The sequence below is a fragment of the Calonectris borealis genome, chromosome 3, assembly GCF_964195595.1.
Source record: "Calonectris borealis chromosome 3, bCalBor7.hap1.2, whole genome shotgun sequence".
In the NCBI taxonomy this organism is placed as follows: domain Eukaryota; kingdom Metazoa; phylum Chordata; class Aves; order Procellariiformes; family Procellariidae; genus Calonectris; species Calonectris borealis.
The window spans coordinates 961,750-981,801 of NC_134314.1; the positions used below are offsets into that span (position 1 = coordinate 961,750).

The 20,052-nt window shown below is 44.6% G+C and overlaps 1 protein-coding gene across 5 annotated transcripts in view; it reads right to left on the minus strand.

Moving 5' to 3' along the window:
• The window catches only part of ASXL2 (ASXL transcriptional regulator 2), a 125,451-nt gene that overhangs the window by 59,739 nt on the left and 45,660 nt on the right, over positions 1–20,052 (minus strand). For 4 of the 5 annotated variants that reach the window (XM_075144730.1, XM_075144728.1, XM_075144733.1 and 1 more), the window contains 2 exons: positions 19,075–19,183; positions 12,202–12,361 (listed from right to left, as the gene is read on the minus strand). In XM_075144730.1, the coding sequence (XP_075000831.1) occupies positions 12,202–12,361; positions 19,075–19,183 (269 nt within the window). Of the gene's footprint in view, positions 1–12,201; positions 12,362–19,074; positions 19,184–19,266; positions 19,513–20,052 lie in introns of those variants that run through there. The other variant, XM_075144731.1, reaches the window with a different exon arrangement.

Consider the following 20,052-nt stretch of genomic DNA (forward strand, 5'->3'; position numbering starts at 1 on the left):
CTTTAGGACAGCAAAGCTCAGGACTGAGACAGAAGCGGTTTTACTGCTCCTCTGCTCGCCCTGCGCAGCTGCAGCCACACGCAACAGCTTTCAATTCCTCTCTGCTCTCAAACTCCAGCTCTTTGGCTGAATCCTTCCAGTTCATCACGCCCCCAGCGCACGTGGATGTCCCCGAGGGCGCGGGGGACCACCGCTCAGAGGACCATGCGCCCTTCCCAGCTACCGCAGGCAGGCGGTCGAGCTCCCGCAGGGCTGATGCTGCCCTCCCAGAGAGGCACCTTTGGGGCCAACAGCACCTGCCTGGGGGGATGAGAATCCCGGCAAAAACGGGCTTTTTCTGAAATATGCTTACCATATTAAACGGCTGCCCACTCTTCAGTTTTCTGCAAAACAAATTAGCAACTTACAAATCACATTTCCCTTCGTTTCAGTGGAAATATTTTGGGGCCATACAGTACCTTAGAAATACTGTGCTTATGGGAATAACCACCCCAAAACGGCTGTCCTCCCCACATCGGCCGGGGACACGGGGCAGGAATGATGCCCACGGCTTCTCCAGTTCATGCACCGAACAGCAGTACGATGCCACCGACTCCAAATAACACAGCAGTAACTACAGCTTCTGGCTGGCTCTTCTCCTTACGGAAGAGGTCGGGGAGCTGGGATGAGCTCTGCAGCGAGGGAGCGCAGGTGGTGAGCAGCGGGCTGGCGCGTAAAACAGGCTCCGAGCGCAGTTTAGGCAGGCCAAGACTGTAAGCTGAGAGTTTGTTCAAGTGCTGGGAAAGGATCGCAAAAGTTCACTCGGTAAAAGCACAGATTGAAGGTGTCCTGCAGAAAACTGATCTGTCATTTCTTCGGTAAGCCTTGGGATTTTTAGTTGCTGAGGAATATTCATGCATGGGAATTCATGCAAAAAATCTTCTACTGTAGATTTTAAATTTATAACCCATTTTTCTACATGTCTAAAATGCCTACCAAACACAGAGCCACGTGTAAGTGCCTGTGACTAGAGCCTAATGACTGTTCTCACGCAACTTAAAAAATATGGTGCTTGCTGTGAAGTCTAATGGAAATACAACTTCTTGACTGCTAGAGAATAAGCCCCCGGGAGGCTGTATAGCCCATTATGAAAAACTAGAGCTCACTCAAAATATGGATACTAATATATACCAGCCTAAATAGAAGATACACTGACTTAAATAAAGGAAAAAGCAACATTTTTGGCTTCATGGCTGCAGATTCCTTGGTAAATTGCATAATGTGATACTCAGGGAAACAGCTTCCTCATGAGTCACGAGCACAAGCAGGAATTGGCTGTATTTAGAAAAGCTGATATTTCTACCAAATCTTTAGCAGGAAGAAACAAAATGACATAACCCAAACAGAATTCTTTTTTTAAACTTTTTTTGGCAGCTATTATGGGCGCGCGGCAGCAAAGTGCTTTCTGAAGGCAGTGCCGTGATCAGGCCACGGGTGTTAATTAAGGAAGCTGAGAGCCACTGTCACAGCCAAGCTCTTATGGTAAAAGCAGGTCATGCCCTCCAACTGTGAACTGGTATTTCTGTGCATCCGGACTCCCAAGGTTTTCCTCTATACTAAAAGATAATGCACAAAATTTCAGGTATAGAACAGTGTTTTACTTCTTCTTCCTGTTCTCCTACATATGGGCCATTGGCAGTGAACATAGTGTAGAAGTTGAATTACGCCAGATATTTTCCTTCACTGTCCTATTTGAGAAGAGTTTATGGCGATATCCTATTTTAGCCTTACTAAAATCTTCTAATCTGTTTTCAGTAATGACATTTTGCCAAATATAATTACTTTTCAGTTTGAACACTAATCTGGTCGAAAAAAATTCTGACCGCCTGGAAGCCACGAGGGACCCACCAGTACATGTTTGTTGTATAAAAATGCAAACCAAGCTGATTGTTGGCTAATGGAGAAGGATTATTTATAATCTTGCCCAGTTCGCTTCCCCCTTTTCTCTTAAAGTTCACTTCACTATCTGATTATTTTGCCCCTTTTTTTTCCTTTTTAATACAGCAAACTTCGGTTGGGTTTTGCTCAAGGACAGACCTCTTACTGCAATGGCTTTCATAGAAGGTGTCAGTTATAGAAGCTAAACAAGATCCTTCTCTTTCAGGATGACTCTGATTAGAAAGAGTACACTAGGGACATGGCGGAAATTATAGGAAAATCCAATTTTAACAGCCATTTTCATTGTCAGAGCCATGAAAGTCTGGGCAGCTCTACACTGGAACCAAATGCCTTTTATTTATTTGTACCAGCTTGCAAAGCCAGGTGTAGGCACTGATCATGGTTCCACTCCAGTCAGCTGAAGTTTTGCAGCTGATCACAGAAACACGACTAAGTTATACATGTTTTATTTCCAGACACCGTAAGGACAGACTATATTAGTAACCTTCAGCTCAGAAACAACCCTAGGTGTATAAATGAGGGGCGCACACGGACAATGATACTGAGCAGCTGTATTTCATGCTCATGGAGTGCATTACAACAAACCACTCGCAAGTTGTCCTACAAAACTTATTATAGCGAAATGGTAATAAAAGCATCTGGAATGGAGGCATTTATACTTTAAGTTTCAGGATGATTTCAACCAACACAGAACCCAAGGAGTCTTGGCAGTATCCTTTTACAAGCACTGTATAAAAAAAAAAAAAAAAGCAAGCTTTGTTTTTATCATCAAACTCCAAAGACGACAGCCGAGTAGCTGCTCCAAGGCCAAAGAAAAGGCGTCTCTCACCTCTGATCGGCACAGAGAGACCCCAACCAGAAAAGCACCCGGTTCATTCCCAAAAACGAGAATCTGCCGCGGCTGCCTGCTGAAACAACCGCATCTTACCTTCAAGGGGAATTGCATAAAGCTGCTCCATGAACATTGCTGCTTCTTAAGCTCTGCAATCAAGGCTGCTCCTGGCTTCCTCCCGCCTTCTGCTCACGCACAGATGTACAAGCAGTAATGCATGGGGCTTGTTTTTAAACTTTTTCCCCTGTGCTCCTGATTGGCCCCGTGTAATGCCCATGTGGGTCTACAAATGCACAAAGGTTTCTATCCTTTCTAAAATCAAAGTGTCAGTTTTGCTGCTGTCAGAGCACTTTATTTTTGTACATATAAGGAAGTGGCTGTTGATGTTATCTGAATGTGCTTCCTGTTTTATATGTATATGAGCAAAAATAATATCACATTAAGCTGAACTGCAGTCTCAAAGAGCTCAAGTCAAAGCCTCTAAGCAAAACAATATCAGCACAGCTCATCTGTTCGCTGTCTACCCCAGTTTGCATTCACTTCAATGATTTTTATTCGAATTCCGTATTCTCACAATAAAAACTATCCTCCCCAACCCCTGCAAAAAAAAAAAAAAAAAGCTGTACCCTGTACTAGCACTGCTTCCTACCGAGACTGGGGATCGGCTGAACTGCAAAGGGCTCGGTGGATGCTGACAACCCTACCTGAAACATCATCCAGGTCAAAACGTGGCCAGCAGGCAAGCAATGCCACAAGACCACTCTGGCTGAAATCTGGGCTCTTCTTGAATTTGAGTGAGTAGATTTTTTTTTTTTTTTAAAACAAGGAGGGAGGCTTTTGTGTGTTACATGTACGCACAGACAGTCCAGGAAACGGCCGTGTAGGAGTGCTGCATTCAGAGCTGATGCTACACAGCTCAACACTAGAGGAATCTTTTTAATTGGAATTTAATGCCTTTCTGTTTATTTTAAAGAAGAGCAAACAAACGTAGCAACTAAAAATAAAAGCCCTTTTGAAGTAGAAACTCTTCTACTCCTGTAGAAGAAAACAGCAGTAAAAGGCATGGAGGCTCCAAGGAGAGCTGCCAGCATCAACGCCACATCGACTTATCCCCCGAAGTGAGAACTGCCGTTGCCAGGAGGTCCTGCAAGGCGCAGACTCATTCGCTTCCACTTTCAAACGTTACTGATTGCAGAACTCGGAGATGAACCACGGCTGGCAGTGAGCTGAAGCCGTTTGCACTTTCTACTTTCATTATGTTTTCACGGCAGCTCTTTGGATATTAAATGCAGGTTAGTTTTTATATACAGCAAAATTATGAAACTTCAGGTTTTGCTGGAGGAAACCAAAAGAATCTTTTCAGATGCATAAAGTAAATGAAATACTAAAAATGAAATAGAATTTTCTTCCCTGTGGCCTCCCTGGCACAACTCTTTTTTATGTATGTCTCTGAGACTGTCAGCTCTCTGAGTACAGCTGGTCTGCACTTTGAGAAACCTAAACTGAAGAAGTGTGGGTTCCACTTAGTGAAAATTACTGTCTCTAAAATAACAGTGAGTTATAGCATGCGACCTAAGAAAGATGCCTTACAAATATTAGAATTTAAAAATGTTTCATGCAAAGTTTTTTTTAACCATTTACCATCATAGTACCTTATTTTATCTCATTAAACAGTTTTGGATCATTTGACTTTGATGCAAAGTTACGTTACAGCCAAGAAACAGAGCTGGGAAGATAAACCAGGCATCTTATTTAGTGACAGAAGACTGAGAGCTATCACAGCAAAATTAAGTAATGAGACCTAGAACTAGCAAAGTCCAATTTGCTGTACATGTATGTCCTGGCATCGATGGATTTGAATGTCTGCAAACTGGCAAGCTTCAGAAGTTTCTCCTGCAGCTGGGGCAGCTGCATCGCCCTCGTGTATTCTCACCCGCCTGGTACAGCACGAGTTCAAGCTCAGCCTTTTGCACCGTTGGAGCAGCTATGGTGCCTCTTCTCCCTCCCCAGCCACTGACTGTTGTGAAAAGCAGGAATGCAATGATCTTTGTAACCCCTCCAGCTACTCATTTAAGGTTGGATGAAATTCGTTTTAAAAGCTACAGTTCAAAACCAGACCAAAATCAAGAGCCAAGCCTTGTTTCCAAACCCCAAAAAAGGTACTATCACAGGTGCACCCAACTCTGGACACACAGTTTGACCAGCTTGGTGGAAGCGTGCGGGTTTCTGTAGCTAGCGACAGAAGATGATACAATCAGCCCCACGTTCAGCCACGTTTTATTTCCCAGAACAAATGAGCAGGTTCCCATTCGCTGCCTGCTTTTACTGGGAATCCCTAAGAAGGCTCTCCCCCGCATGTCAGGTGTCTTCATAGCTCCTCCAGTGCATACCACAGCTGCACCAAATATCAAACAAGCTTCCAGAGAAAGGAGGAATCAATCCAGATAATTAATTTAAACCTGTTGCCTGTAAGCATCCTTCAGGAACTCCGTATTTCCCTACAGCAGCCTCCTGGTGCCAAGCTACGAAAGCCTCCAACTCCGCCGTTAACACGGGAGCCTTGACTCTGCCCGCACCTCCCCTCCCGTAGTCATACGCTGGAAGGGAAAACGGCACCAGAAATTTGTAGGGTTTTTTTGGAAGGTTAGTGTATCTTTTCTTTTTTTAAAGATATTTTTTGCAAAGAAGTCTTTTTTGTTTATGTCCTTCATTATGTATTTCTAAAATCCCTCATGAAACACATGGACTGACACAGACCTGTAACATCCAACAAGTGTCTCATGCCAAGCGGTCAGGATACCGTTTATTCAAAATGAACATGAGACATCCAACGGCATTTATTTATTTGAGTGCACCAAAAATGCCCAATTCTTTCAGCTTTTGTGCTTTCATTTTAAATCTCTGAACAAAACCTATGTTGGGGGGGGGGGGGGGGGGAACCAAACAACAAAAAGAGATTGAGAAGACATCCCTACTGCTTCTTCTGGAGCATTCTGGTTTTTGGAAAGGTGCTCGTCAGACATGCTTCAAAGTGCTGGAGCTTGACGGGCACGTGAGCGGCAGCAAGTCTAAATTACCTAGCTTAAAAAAGAAAAATAAACTGCTATCTTCTTGGATTCCAGAATGATAAGCTCATCGGTGAGAAGCACTGCAGGAGTCCCCGGGGATCTCTAACGCGCTCAGGAGCCTCCCAGCGAGCGGGGTGGCAGAGTGGCACCTGGGGACAGTCAAAGCAGCGCGGCACTGCTGCTCTCCAGCCTCGCTGCCACAGCTGGTGGAGCAAGGTGAGAAAAAGGAAAGGGAGAATAACAGAGAAAGGAAATACGTGCTGCAAAACAAAAACTCAAGAAAAGGCTAGCACAGCAAAAAGCCCTTGGGGAAAGCCCCCGGTGCGGTCGCTGCCTTCCTACAGCAGATCGCTGACACAGCAGCATCAACAGGCACTGAACAGGGCAAATTTGCCGGTGTGGGGTGAATTTGCCTCCATGCAGAGGGATAACGCACGGCCGTGCCGTACAATTCCTTTTTCTTCTTTTGCTGCAAGAGGGAGCTTATCAGGGAAGAAAGTACCAACAGCGCAGGTTTCTCGAACCCAGCTAACCTCCGTGGCTCCGGGGGGCACTGCCAGCCGTGCTGGATGCACCGGGCACTCCTGCCTGCACCTCTGCTCCCCCCACGGACCCTCCTGCCCGCTGGAGAAGGCTCACCCCAGTCCAGCTGGGCTCTGACCCGCAACAGGAGGAGGGGTGCCCGGAACTGGCAGGATTGGACCTTTTCTTGGTGAAATTCAGCTAATACCCCAAGCCAAAATCCAAGCTCTGCATGCGTGTGGTGCAGAAACAGCCATCCACAGGTTAAGAGAAAGAAGAGACTGCATTTTAGGTGAGAGCAGCTCATTTAGCTAGGATCTATGCAAAGAAGTGTATGTACGTATTTCTATCCTCCCCACCACAAAGCAAAATCTAAATATTCACCCACATTTGAAGGTCACGCCAGAATCCACAAGCACAGTGTATCATCGCTGTCCTACAGCACTGCATAAAAGCAAAAGGTTGCTCACCTCTTCTCATAATATAATAGTACAATGTACTTATAACTTCAGTCTTACCCAAACCCCCCATATTAAAGAGCAAAGTACCAGGTAACTTATTTATGCCTTTGAATGTTCTTTTGTGTAATATAGGCCAGAAAATTTTATTCTTGCATGAAGTTTCTGATTTCTAGCTGAACTAAGTAGTTTTGGGGTTTTGGTTTTTGATTTTTAAATAAAGAAAACATTTATATCTGCAAGGAAATTTCTAAAAAATGTCATATGCTGTGTCACAGCAAGTCTCAACTTCATAAAAAGGAGAACCACACTGAAACACAGAAACAAGTTAAAAAGAAATTAAAAGGAGCATCTGAAAGGGTAAAACACGTGGCAGTGGCAAAGACGACATTTAAATAAACTATAACAGATTCCTAGAGAAAGTGGTTATCACGTATCAAATATGACTCAAGAGTTAGAAATAAACTTGTCTGGTTTAGGAACAGAGTAAAGGAGCTACTTTAAGTCTTGCAGATCTTTAAATCCTGCAGATTAATAACTGATTAAATTTAACAGGAGGCAGAAACAGCTAGGTTTCCCTGCGGCGGGGGGTACTGGTGGGGTGTCCAAGGAAGCGTGCTACCACCCACGCCATCCAACATACGCGATCCGCGATGAGACACAGCTTGCAGGCATAAGAAGTTATTCTGCATAACAAAAGACTAAACCAGATTGCAAAGAACTGCAAAAGGACCCCACGATACCGCGTGAAGGGGCACTAAAACAGCAGATATGACTCAGTGAAGATAAAAGGCACGTAACGACCAAAGGGAAGAACAACTCTGAAATAGCTATTGCTGCTCAGGAAAAGGATCCCAACGTTACCACAGATGAAAACATCAACTCAATGCTCATCAACAGTCAAAAAAGCAAAGACTTACAAAATACAATGGAAAGGAATAAGCAAAAAATTGTCAAGAGTTGTTAGAAGATAAAAGAGAAGACAGACATCATCCTGTGTATTCACAGAACATGTATGTTTTTAAGCGTATGGGCATTTCCACCCACCGATCTCAAAAAAGATACAGTACAACTGAAAAAGATTCAGAAAATGAAGTAAGAATAACCAAGATCGTCTGTGAGTCCCGGCTCTGTCGCCCCACAGCCTTGCACTAGTTCTCCTCACGGGCCCTGCTACATCTCCTTGCTTCCAAGCGCTGTGGGAGCTGCTTCACCCGAGCGTTGCGCGCTGCTGGCAGGTGCACAAAGGCTGTATGGCTCTGGAACAAGTCTCCATAAATTGTTTTCTTTAGAAAAGCATTCCTATTTTCAACACAGTCACGACTGCAGCTTTTAAAAGCCATTCACGCAGCTTAAATTAGAGAAGTGTCATAGCTAGTAATGAAGTCAGGTATGCTCTAAGATGTGGGGCACATCCTGCTCTGCTACCTACCACCCAGAATATTTATTTTATTGTCATTTTCTAGATAGAAAAGAAAATAAAAAAGAAAAATCCATGTAATGCTGAAAAGAAAAGCAACATGGTGTATGGTACGATACAAACTAACATGTCTTACTGTCCGTCGTATTTTTCTTGTTCAGGATGGCCTCTACCACTTAGCATTTAAAAGAAAGCGCTTTTAATATGGAAAAGCGAGGAAAGTTGAGTGCAGAGAAAAGAGGTTTCATCTCAGCTCTAATAATCAGCATTCAAATAAATCCTGTATTCTTTCCCTCTTGGTCGGCTTAGCTCATTACTTGTAAGAGAAGTAACAGAAATGCTCAGTGCATCACTCAAGCTACGTCAAGGAGTAAGTCGTCACACATCTCTCATCCCACACCTTCCAAAGGGTGCAAACACGGCGTCTTGTCCGGAGAAGGCAGCGTGGAGCAGCACACGCAGTTATAGTACATTAGCACATTCAGAAGAATTTTAATTTTACTAGGGAATGGTCAGTGCAAAGCAACTCATGGTTGATTTATGTTCCGAAGCATGAAAGTCATTTTTGTCATCTTTGGCAACTGACCTCTGAGACCTAAATACATCCAGAAACATTGCTTTACCTTCCCAGTGTGACACGAAGTATATTCTAACCCCCCATTTCTTGATCCTATTGTGAACCAAGACAGACGAAGGTGGATGCTGAGCTGTACTGCAGCGCATGGCCTCTGACGAAGTGAGGGTAACGTCCTTCTGCCCGCTGGCAACAGCGCCGCAGCACCGAGCACAACGGCTTGGTTTATTTGTTAAAGATATATTCTGACTTTCACCATACAAGAACATCCGACGACGCGCTCTGATGTACCGCGTACCCCTGCTCCTGACCCGTTCCCCAGTATAAAGGTACGTTTCGCTTTGGGAGAACTCCCTCCCGCCTGTCCATGACGTTTCAGTATTTCAGGCTGAATACAGCCTACGGCTCTGTGTGTCCCAGGAGCGATTTAGTTCTCTTTATGCCTTACCCTGACAGCTGAAACGTGGCACTCCGGCAGGCAGCGAGATGAGCAGTCCTATCCCCTGCTTGTGTACCCCAGGCTGCTAAAAACCCATCTCATAACTCACCACCAGCTCACCTCTGCCCGCAGCAGCAAAGGCGAAAGCTATAGGGGACGGGAGAGTTTAGTGCCTGGGAGGTAAAACAACAAGGTACTGTATGTACCCTGGCATCTGGCTGTCTCATGAAGATCCACCACAGCTACTCGCTCTCGTCTAACTGTCAGAAACGAAGCACGGAGGCAATAAAAACGCCCGGCGAGGCGGAGCAGCTCTGCGTGCGCTCGCTGCAGACCCTGCAGTGCCGATGTACGGGATGCGCTTCCCAGGCAGCCGTCGGTGGCATGCACAGACCGGGAAAGATTTGTTTATAGATGCAGAATATTGCCAGCCAGCTTGCGGGATTTAATCCAAGTTGTAAATACAGGAAGGACGTGCTTCGGTTGCCACTGCTGTCATACCCTGCCGCTACGGGTGAAATCCAGGCAGCTGAAGGCTCCACTAACCCCCTCTTAGTCCAGAAGCAGCTCCAGACATCAGCAGCTCCAAAAATTTATTGCCCAGAAATGCCATCCCTGCTTTACCAGACAAGCACGTTGTTTTTCACAAATCTCTTAACGGGAAACTTAAGGAGAAAGCCATTTCCCCGCACAACCTGGCAGTGCCTTGGTGTGACACTAAGCGGTACGTTCATTAATAATTAAGAGTTGCTCACACAAAGGAACACAATCCTCGAGGGAGGGCATTTGAACAGAAGGAAAACACTCAGTAACACTACTGACCAGAATTACTTTTCTGATTTACTAATCACTGGAAGTTCATGACTTTCAGTGCATTAAAACCTACAAAAATATGACCTTTATGCTAAAGGTCAAAATGCCACTCCTAGGAAAAATCATCAGTACCAGACAAAGAGGAGCAAAATTCCTCTTTTGTATTTATGTTGAAACCACTATCTTCGTATTGTCTGCTTTTGAGTTTTGGGTACCTTGTGCCAGCCGTTTCAGGGTAAGATTTCCCCTCCTTCTCGCTTGCATTCCTAAACCACACACACTTCTGCCTTTTCAGCCATTCGGTAACGTAATATATAAAACTTTTACAGAAAATGTATACATGTATTTCTACATAAAGATCTCACTAAAAGATACAAGTTTTGTAAGTTCCCTTGCAGGTTTTTACATAATATCATAACATCGGAGGTGTATGCAAAGTAGCCAAAAACCCCCTCTTATTGACCAAATATTTTGAGAGGAATTGTTAGAAATGAAAATATTTTGACCAGACTTTCTATAGCTTTCCTTTCAAGGGATGAATTTGGAGTCAGGTTTTATTTTTAAGTGTTTTTAACAATTTGCTTTAAATGCTTAAAATTCTACACAATACTTCTACTTTTGTGATTTGCATTGTGACTCCAGGGAAAGCTCGAGGCAGGGTCTGGTCCACGTAAGCCTCACGCACCCGTTCAGTAAGAGCACGTTCTCATTCAGTGACTCCCCACCGTAAACCTTCTCACTGATGGAAGGGTTTCGGCAGACCCCACCGGTTATTGCAAGTCTTTAACCACTTTAGAAAACCTCTCACGTGCTTCCACTCAGGTATCCCACTGCATTGGAAATAAGTTTTAACTAATGTTTCATTTCAGCCAAGAAATTCTGTGCACGACTGAGGAGAAAAAGAAAAAGGGAAGGATCGGATTGAAGGGAAAAGTTACAGCATCAGCAGCCGCACCAACAGCTCTCCAGGAAGATCCAGAGAGCTGCAGCCTGCTACCTCTGCCTAAAGGGAAGACTTCATGCTTCTTCACAAAGCTCTGAGTTATGAAGCACATTTATTTTAACAGAGAGAATAACAACACTATAGTGAACAGACTCTCCCCAACTCAGAGAACAATGTATGTCGCATCCTCACATTTTATTATGGCTTTTTTTTTTAACTAATTCAGCTCATAGCATCTAAGCAGACAAGCAGATATCTGAGCAGAATTTTGAAGGAGGAAAGAATTCAGACAACATTGGTCAAATGAATGGGTGCTGAAACTAGCGGCAGGCAAGATGAGAACTTCAGGCTGTAAATATTATAACGCATTGGCTGAGAGGTGCTGATTTCTGCTGTTCCTGAGGACAGCATGATATGGCAGTACCTGACAAGATACATTGCCTCCGCAGAGTGGCAAAGACATCAGGATTCACAACAGAGTGAAATCCACCATTTCCTCCACTTGGTACTCTTGCACTAGCTTTGTAGAAAATCCAGAATCTAGATATCCTCGAAACATCGCTGAACCATCCAACTTCAGCAGCCACCCAGATACAGCAGTGGAGCAAAAACCAGCACTTTGCTGTATTAGCTAAGGCTGTAAATGAGTTAATATTCAACAGTATTGAGTAACTAAATATTGCCTGGTTTATGAGGGAAAGGGGTCCAAAACAGGACAGAAGAAAAGAGCGCAGTGGCTCAAGCCCAAGCGCTGCAGGACCCATCAGGTCACAGAACAGGCTTTAACCTCAGAGATTCTGTGCTCAGTCCACGTCAGTGTTGCATCCGAAAGCATCAAAAGAGGCCAGAAGTAAAAGGTGCAATCTTCCTGGGAAAGCTGGGGGATGGCAGAGAAAACCTGGAGAAACAGATTGACTGTTCCTGGGTGTGAAGCACAGTGTGCTGGTCTGTGGCTTGTGTCAAGGCCTTAAATACAGACACTTAGTTACAGGTACCTTCTCCCCTTCGGTTCCTGCAACAGTAAATCAGCACTTGCGTCGACAGTTCAATCCACGAGCACAAATGGCAAAGGCAGATTCTAGGCTACCGTAACAGCCTGTCTTTATAAGGCAACAGATGTGATGGATAAAAACTTCCAAGTCCTTCACACACACAGACCATGTTAAAACCATCACTCCTGAAAAGGAAAATTACCTTTCCTTTTCCATCTGCTTTTCTTCCCGTCTTTGTTACTGCACCTGTCGCTGCTGCTGCTGCTGCTGCTGCTGTTCTCCGAGCTCTGAGAGTCGGACTGGGCATCGCTGCTCTCCTCTGAGCCGTCAGAGAGCTCCTTCAACCCGTCCGGAACATCCTTCTGCAAATGGAAGAAAGAGATACAGTTACCCACTCCATAGTAAACTCTCCCAGGTAAGAAAATACTTTAAAAGTAGCGGCTTGCTTTATTTACCAAGCACTGGTTGTGAATTTTTTTATGTTTCAGAGCAATGTCAGGACTGCTTAGCCACTGGCCTCAAACACACATACTGCTTTCTGAGAGTCCATATAAAATACTTAACCCCAGCTGGCATATCTTTTACATACTGCGAAGTGTCGTCACTTTGCAGGTATGCTCTTCCTTAACTTCTTCTCCATCCCTAATCGCTAACTCCAACACACTCCCACTTCACGAGAAATCCAGTCAATTTTTGAACTTCACGATAGAAGAAAAACAGTGTGACAGCTCCGTGTCCCACAGTCCCAGGTAACGTTATTTTTCCAGCCAGGTCCACAGCAGCTCCTGGCCTGCCGGCACAGGTCCTGGCAAAAACGGACCTGGCAGGTGTTTCTGTGCGGTGAAACGCCTGCGCTGCCGAAGGCTGGGCGGTGGGTTCACGTGCGTTCATTCCCGACGTGGTTTTAGGCTGGTAACAGCAGAGAACCGGCAGTGGTTTCCACCCTGTCCACACCTAAACCCAGACTGCCCTCTAGTGATTATCCCGCCGGATTCCGATTTTCACCTACATGGCAGATTAGTGCTCATTAGTGACAACAAACTGATTTCTGCTGATGAGGTCTTCTGTTGCGGTCGTTAATGTCACCACTGGCCAAACACCCAACACCGCTCTGGGCACCTGGCAGAGGCGGTGAGCCCAGAAGGGCAGGACAGCGGCCAGAGGCACCAGCTCATCCCCGCTCCGCCGCTTCTGTCCCATCGCCTCGGCAGAGTCATACGACACACCTGGAATTATGCTGTCGTCCTGAATTCCTTGTTAGTAATTTAACTGCAACTTTACGTTTTTACTGTACAAGGCAAGCAGGACAGTGGTCGTAACAGCTGGACAAACGAATAGGTCTGTCTGCATCAGATGGAAAAAATCCTTCCGTAAGACCCACTGGAAAGAGTAAATCAAACACCTCTCCCTTTAACTGGAGACAATTGATTCCTTGTCCTTTCTCTGAAATTAGAGCTATGACTAATTTCCACATTAGGTCAAAAAGTATTGAAGACAACACAAGTGTTATCAATTTAATTAATTCCAGATTTCTTCCATCAGCAAGGTGAACTAATAGGTTCAGATATTCAATTGTATTTTCATTCTGCACTTCAGAAACTTCTTCTACCTGCACATTAAGTTACTTGTAAACCACAGTGGAAGAGAAGATATCACCAAAAGCAGCAAAAAAAAAATCTTTCTATTTATATCAAGTGTCACCAAAGTTGACAATGATTAAGCTTTATCCCTAATGCTGACACTCCCTTCATTAAACCTCCTTTATAGCTTAACCTTTGGAAAGACAATTTAGTCACCTGATTCGCAATAATGACACATTTATCTACTCCAGTTTTTTCAAGATGTCTCTTTCAAAGTCTGCTGCTGAGAGAAGATGAAGCCTTGGCGTGGGGTGCCTTCACCTCCTGCCAGGCAAGGAGGAACACACACCAGCTGGAAAGCCTGGACTTCTCGGCTTTTCCTGACTTGGCATTTCTGGTGGGAGGGGGTAAAGACAGCGGAGCCAGACTCTTCTCAGTGGTGCCCAGAGGAAGGGCGAGAGGCAAAAGGCACAAACTGAAACACATAAATTCCACTTCCACCTAAGGAAAAACTTCTCTACTGCAAGAACGATGAAACACAGGTTCTCTGGAACAGGTTCCCAGAGAAGCTGGGGAGTCTCCATCCTTGTAGGAATTCAAGACTAGACCATGACTGGACATGGTCCTGAGCTGCCTGCCCTAGTTGATCCTGCGTTGAACAGTGGGTTGGACTAGATAATCTCCAGAAGTCCCTTCCCACCACCACCATCCTGCGATTCCAACCTCCCCTTGCTTCTGCAGACAGCAACCCCATTAGCTCACAAAGCCCATACAATGTCAACGTCTCTCCTTCCAGCTGGGCCTCTTCCTACCTCTGAAAGGTTTTCACCAGTATCTTCTGATGCGGTGTCCAGTCTGCACTGTGGATCCTGCGTTCTCTTGAAATTTCCATGCAAGACGTCAGTATAAGATCTCCATTAACATCAACTCCTGCACGCACCTGCAGCTCACCCTATCGCAAGTTCTGCTTTCGAAGCAGAAGTGAACTCTCAACTGCAGAACCGTCTTCTCTACACTATACTTCTTCTTCTTCTTTCAATAGTGAACTTATTCCTTTTAGTGAACCATACTCAACAGTCAAATAAAATTTGGTCTCTTAGCTATCAGTCCTATAAATGCATCTGGTAAGATGGCGTGCATGGTTTTGGTATCTGTGGTAAAAGTTGAACTAGTCAGACTTCTCCAAATATCACGTTAAAAATATTCCTCCAGACTGGAATCTTCCAGGCTGCTGTTGAACAGCAAATCCACCGCATAGCATGTAGAAATTCAATGCAATAAATGCACAAGGGCAGACCTACAACACGATCATCCGGACAGGGACAGACACTATTTTGTATTCAACATTAGCAAGGAATTTGGGACCAACAAACCTGCAGATGGCAGGCAGAAACACCTGGAAATCGTCAGGGATAAAAACACAGCTGGGGTGAGAGGTCTACGTGAAGGTCAATGAACGGACATACTGGACCTCCAGACAACACGCCTTGCAGCAACTCGGCACGGCTGGCAGTCGCTGGGATAACGACAAACCTCAGCGCAAGCAGGGGCTGCGTGGCTGCTGCCGTGCCGTGGGACGGGGAGCTGAGGGGCTGCACCGAGAGCAAGCGTGGCTGAAGGAGGGGGACAAGGGAGCATCTGCAGCCGCTCCGCGTCCCTCCTCGGGCAAAGACACCCCAGCATTCCCACCTCGACAGCAGTGATGCAGAGGAATCCAAGAGAGAAACAAGGGCATCCAGAAGTGAAAAAAGCCTAAGACAGATACACACAATGTGCGCGTGCCTCGCACATCGGTTTTGTTTAGATTTTTCTTTTTTATTTTTCACTTCTTTGATCTTTCCTCTCTCAACCTCCTGCCAAAATGACTCCAAGTTTCTCAGCATCAACATATCAATTTTCAGTCTAAATCCTACAAGCATACATGGAAGATGAGAGCATCAGCTTCACTAACATTATCCAGTCAATGCAAAGGACAGGGGGAAGCAATAAATAAAAATATACAGGGACACAAATCACATAAGCAGGGGGTACCAGAGACAACACCGAAGACCAAGAGTCTCCCGTCACTAATGGATGGGCCACCAGGACCCTCCAGGTATCTCCGGAGAGGGCCAACATGAACTTTGTAAGTAATACAATGGGGAAACGGAGGAAAACGAGGATTTGGGATATTGCGGGGGGGCTGGGAGCTGAGGGATGATGCAAAGCTTATAAAGGAAAGTTGAGGGGAAGGGGATGGGGAGGATCCAAGTGGGGGAATGAAACAAAAATCACACCCCCAAAGCTCACCCCGCACACGCAGCCTTCGCAAACCATGAAAAATACCACGTTACAAGGAACTCAAACACCAGAAGTTACCAGAAATTCAGCACTTCTGCTGCAAGTATTTAAAGGTCATGGTGATTTGTTTCATTCTGTAGTATTTAGGAGTACTTGGAGTTAATTTTCCCCAGGGACCAAGCGGACTGTTCAGGCTGTACGAGAGGCGACCAACACATCCTCTCTAGGGCAAATGCAGCTCGCCCCGAGATTTAGAGTTGCCCCAGCAGAGCAGAGCTGGCTGATTTGGGGTGCTACGCGTTCCTTCAGCAGCAGAGCAAGTCCGGAGCATCTAATAATTTTTAAAGAGATTAAATGTTATTACTCTTTGCTTCCCCCTCCCCATGCAAAGCTTGGCTATTATCTCTAGACCACTGAAACAGTCAGTTCGGGATTCAGTTTGCTGTTTTTCTCATTACTGCCAAGCATGAGTGTGTCCAAACTTGTATGCCCCCCACATCCACCCTGCTTGCTGCTGCCCAAAATACACCGCACCTAGCAAAAGAGATGCCTGTCCACCAGCTCAGGACCTGACCGCACCAGTCCTTAAACAAACCTTTGCAGCTTAGTCGAGCAAGCAGTCACACTTCTTCAGAACTGCAAACCATGCCTGGTGTGCTCTGCTGTGGGGGAGTACCTGTTCACCGCCGTGAACAGACGCATCACTGAGACACGGAGCGCTCGGTGCATCGCAAATCACTTCTGACTACTATAATTAGACGAGGTTTGGGGAAAGGAGATGATTAGGTACTCGGAAACAAAGGGACAAAAAAGAGGAACAATAAAAATCACATTAATAAAAATTAATGTGAAATGTAGTTCAATTGCTAGCTGCCATTAGGAATTTTCTTCTGGAGCACTTCCTGGCCACCAGCATTAAGCAAACACCTCCAGAAACACGTAATCCTTTGAACGTTATTTCACACAACTGACACACACCTCGGTTATGATTCTCTCATCTGTTTTACATACCTTTATCATCAAGTCTAACAAAAAAAGTAAAGGAAGATCCTAGCAGCCTACCAGTCTCCTTACTTCTAAGTTCAACGATACCATAACCCAGTTCACTGAGCCAGCAAAAACACAAGTGCAACTTTGCTTCACTCACCAAATATTTACTATAAGCCTTCTCTTTTCGGAAATGTGATTTACTGGATACGTGGCTCTCCTTCTCTCCACTGCGGTGTAACAACGCATCGCTTGGGGAACGGTCAGCCCTGTTCTTCAAAGTTTTCTATTTCTAATTGCTAACTAAGCCATTATGTTTTGTTAATCAAGGATCCTCCAAAGGATTTCTCATTCAACGCATCATCTTCACAATTCCCAGGCTCCTCCTGGCACTGCGCTGGGACTAAACATGGCAAAGGGGACCTGGGGCTGGTGCAGCAGGGCTCAACATCTCCCTCTTTGCTGGCATTCTGGGTTTCTCGCTGCTCCATGGAAGATACCACCTCCAGACTACACGGGCCCAAGGAAGGAAAGCTGACAACAAAACTGGCATGTCTTCAGATACGCAGGACACAATATGCCGTTGGAATAACTCAGCAGCTAGTCTAGCCTCCTAATTAATAAAAATCATTATATTTAATCAACTTATTCCTACACCGAGTTAAGTATTGGAGTTTTGCTGAAGCTTAACATTAGGAAATATAATCAGTCTTAACTTGCAGATCTCATGAGCAAAACAAACTGAACTACCACAGTAACTCCGACAGCCTGTTTTGTTCGAATGCGTACTTAAACTTGACTTTGCTTAGGTTTAATCTCTAGATACTGAGTTTGCCTATGATCTACCCCACTAACAACATGCTCGCAATCTTTCAAAGGGACTTTTTTTTTTTTACATCCTGAATTATACTGTTCTTCTCTGAAACTTTTCAGCACAGCTTTGCCACATCATGACACAGAATTCACTGACAATGACTCAATTATTTGTCTACTACCAGATCTAAGTCTTTTCCTAAGTCATAACGTTCTGACAAAACACTGCTTTCCCAGCCTGGATTTAGGGTCTGCATTCTTTATTCCTAAAATGTAAAGCTTTATACTTTACTGTAGTGAAACAAATGGTGCAAGAGTAAGTCCAGTTTGTCAGCAAACAGATAACTTCTTTCCCTTCATTGTTGGTTATATCTCTGACAGTCCTCACCTTAAACGTACATGTTATCAAAATGGTGGTTTATGTACTTTCACTTAGATGCACTGAAATCAGGTCAACCTCTGCTTGGTACAACGATCTTCAAAGTAAGGAGTTTGCCAGATGTCTTGCAACGGCATTTTTGGAAGCTCTGAAGATGTTTTACTCTGACAGCACGTCAGCACCAATGCACTGCTCCCAGAGGGACGTCCTCTGTGTCACGTTACGTACAAGTATTCAAGGAATAACGTGCTTTTCCAGTGTACAGGGAGGAGACAGCGAGAATGGGATTCCACTTAGCTAAATTTTTGACAATGAGGACATCTTTTTCTGGGCAATTCTTAGTTGATTCCCTTGGTAAACTAACTGGCACTTTTAAAGCAATTTTTCATATCTTTTGAATATTTTAGGATGAGATGAATGTCATCTTAGAAGTTATTATTTCTCTCTGTCGAGCATGGAGTGAGACAAGGAAAGCAGAGACTCCTGGAGAGGTCTATGTGTAGGGAGAGGAATCCTATCTTATGGCACAATCTTCAGAGTCAAATTTACAGAAAATCAAGAGCAGTGTAAGCAGGCTTCACACTAGTAGTTTAACTGGGGAAAAAAGGGTTCTAATAGAGATTATTTTTAAATATGCCAGTCAGACAAATCAAGGAATCTACATGTTTTCCCTACAAATGCTCTTCGCCTACTAGTCACAGACTGAGGATAAGGTAATTTTTCATTTCTAGATACAAGTTGAGATCCGTGAAGATGAAGTTACCTTTTTAGGGCTAAAATTTCATTACAAGTTTAATTACTCTTTCATTTCTGGGATAGAAATGTGAATAAAACCCAGCACCTTGGGTTGTACTTTCAGCACACAGGCACTTCCTAGCAAGCCTGAAGACAGCGTTTGCATTTGGAGGGAAAGTTTACGCTACATGCATGCTATTGAGGAGTAGTTCCCTCGTCAGGATTATCCTAATCCAACATATTTTGAAATGGATAAAAGTCACCTGAGCATTCGAACACGATTCCCAGCCGAACCACTTACCTTCAGCGTGTACACTCCCATGCGCCCCGGGACCTTATAGAAAATGCCCTCTTCCCCTCGGGAGTTTGTATGTAACATAGCATTCAGGCATGCAAGAGGAGAAGTCCCACTGAAAACAAAAACACAAGGTTAACGTTTGAATGTATTTGGTCAGTGTTAATCTTCTGCTGGGAGACAATCATGGCCCCTCACCTGACCACCACACATGCAGAGGCAGAAAGATCCCAGATCCAACTTCTATTCCCCAGGAGAATACAAGTTGAAGCTGCCATAACAAGCAACAGTGAAACCAGTCCACGTACCCAGTTCCAGAAAAGGAAAAAAAGCAAACAAAAAAGCCCCCAAGTTCAGGCTCCCCAATACTACTTTGCCAAATACCAAAACTGTCACACATTTTTAAAGCTCTAGATATTCAGTGTTGCTCATCTGAAACTCAGAGCAGATTTGTTCTGAGCTAACTACTGACTACAGAGATATTTAAAGTTTGCTGTTTTGTTTTGTTTTTTTTTTTTTTTTAAAGAAAACCCGCAGCATACTGAAATGAGAGTTGTGGGATAAAGAATGGAAACCAATTATGCACTTTCCCCTGAAAAGAGTGGAGATCTTCAATCCCAGCCAGGAGAACCAAGACATAAGATCCCTCTTTTCACTGGTGCTGTTGGGGGTTTTTTTCTTTGGTTTTTTAAACCCATCCCGCTGTAGACAGAAGCAAAATCAGTTGGACACGGCAAGACAGGCGACTTTTGTTCCCACTGCAGGGTCAGGCTGATCACACCCTCCACTAACTAGGTGTCCTTGTTCATGAAGCATATTGGTATCGAGCACAGCCCCTGCACAGAAATCAAGCGAGAGGTTTTCGTCTCCCAGCACCCTGACGCAAAGGCTGGAACCAGAACCATCAAATTGACTAAAATCCTGAATTTGTAACTGATTACTGAAATCCCCGAGCAGGAGATACAGCTGTTTGTCTGTACTAAG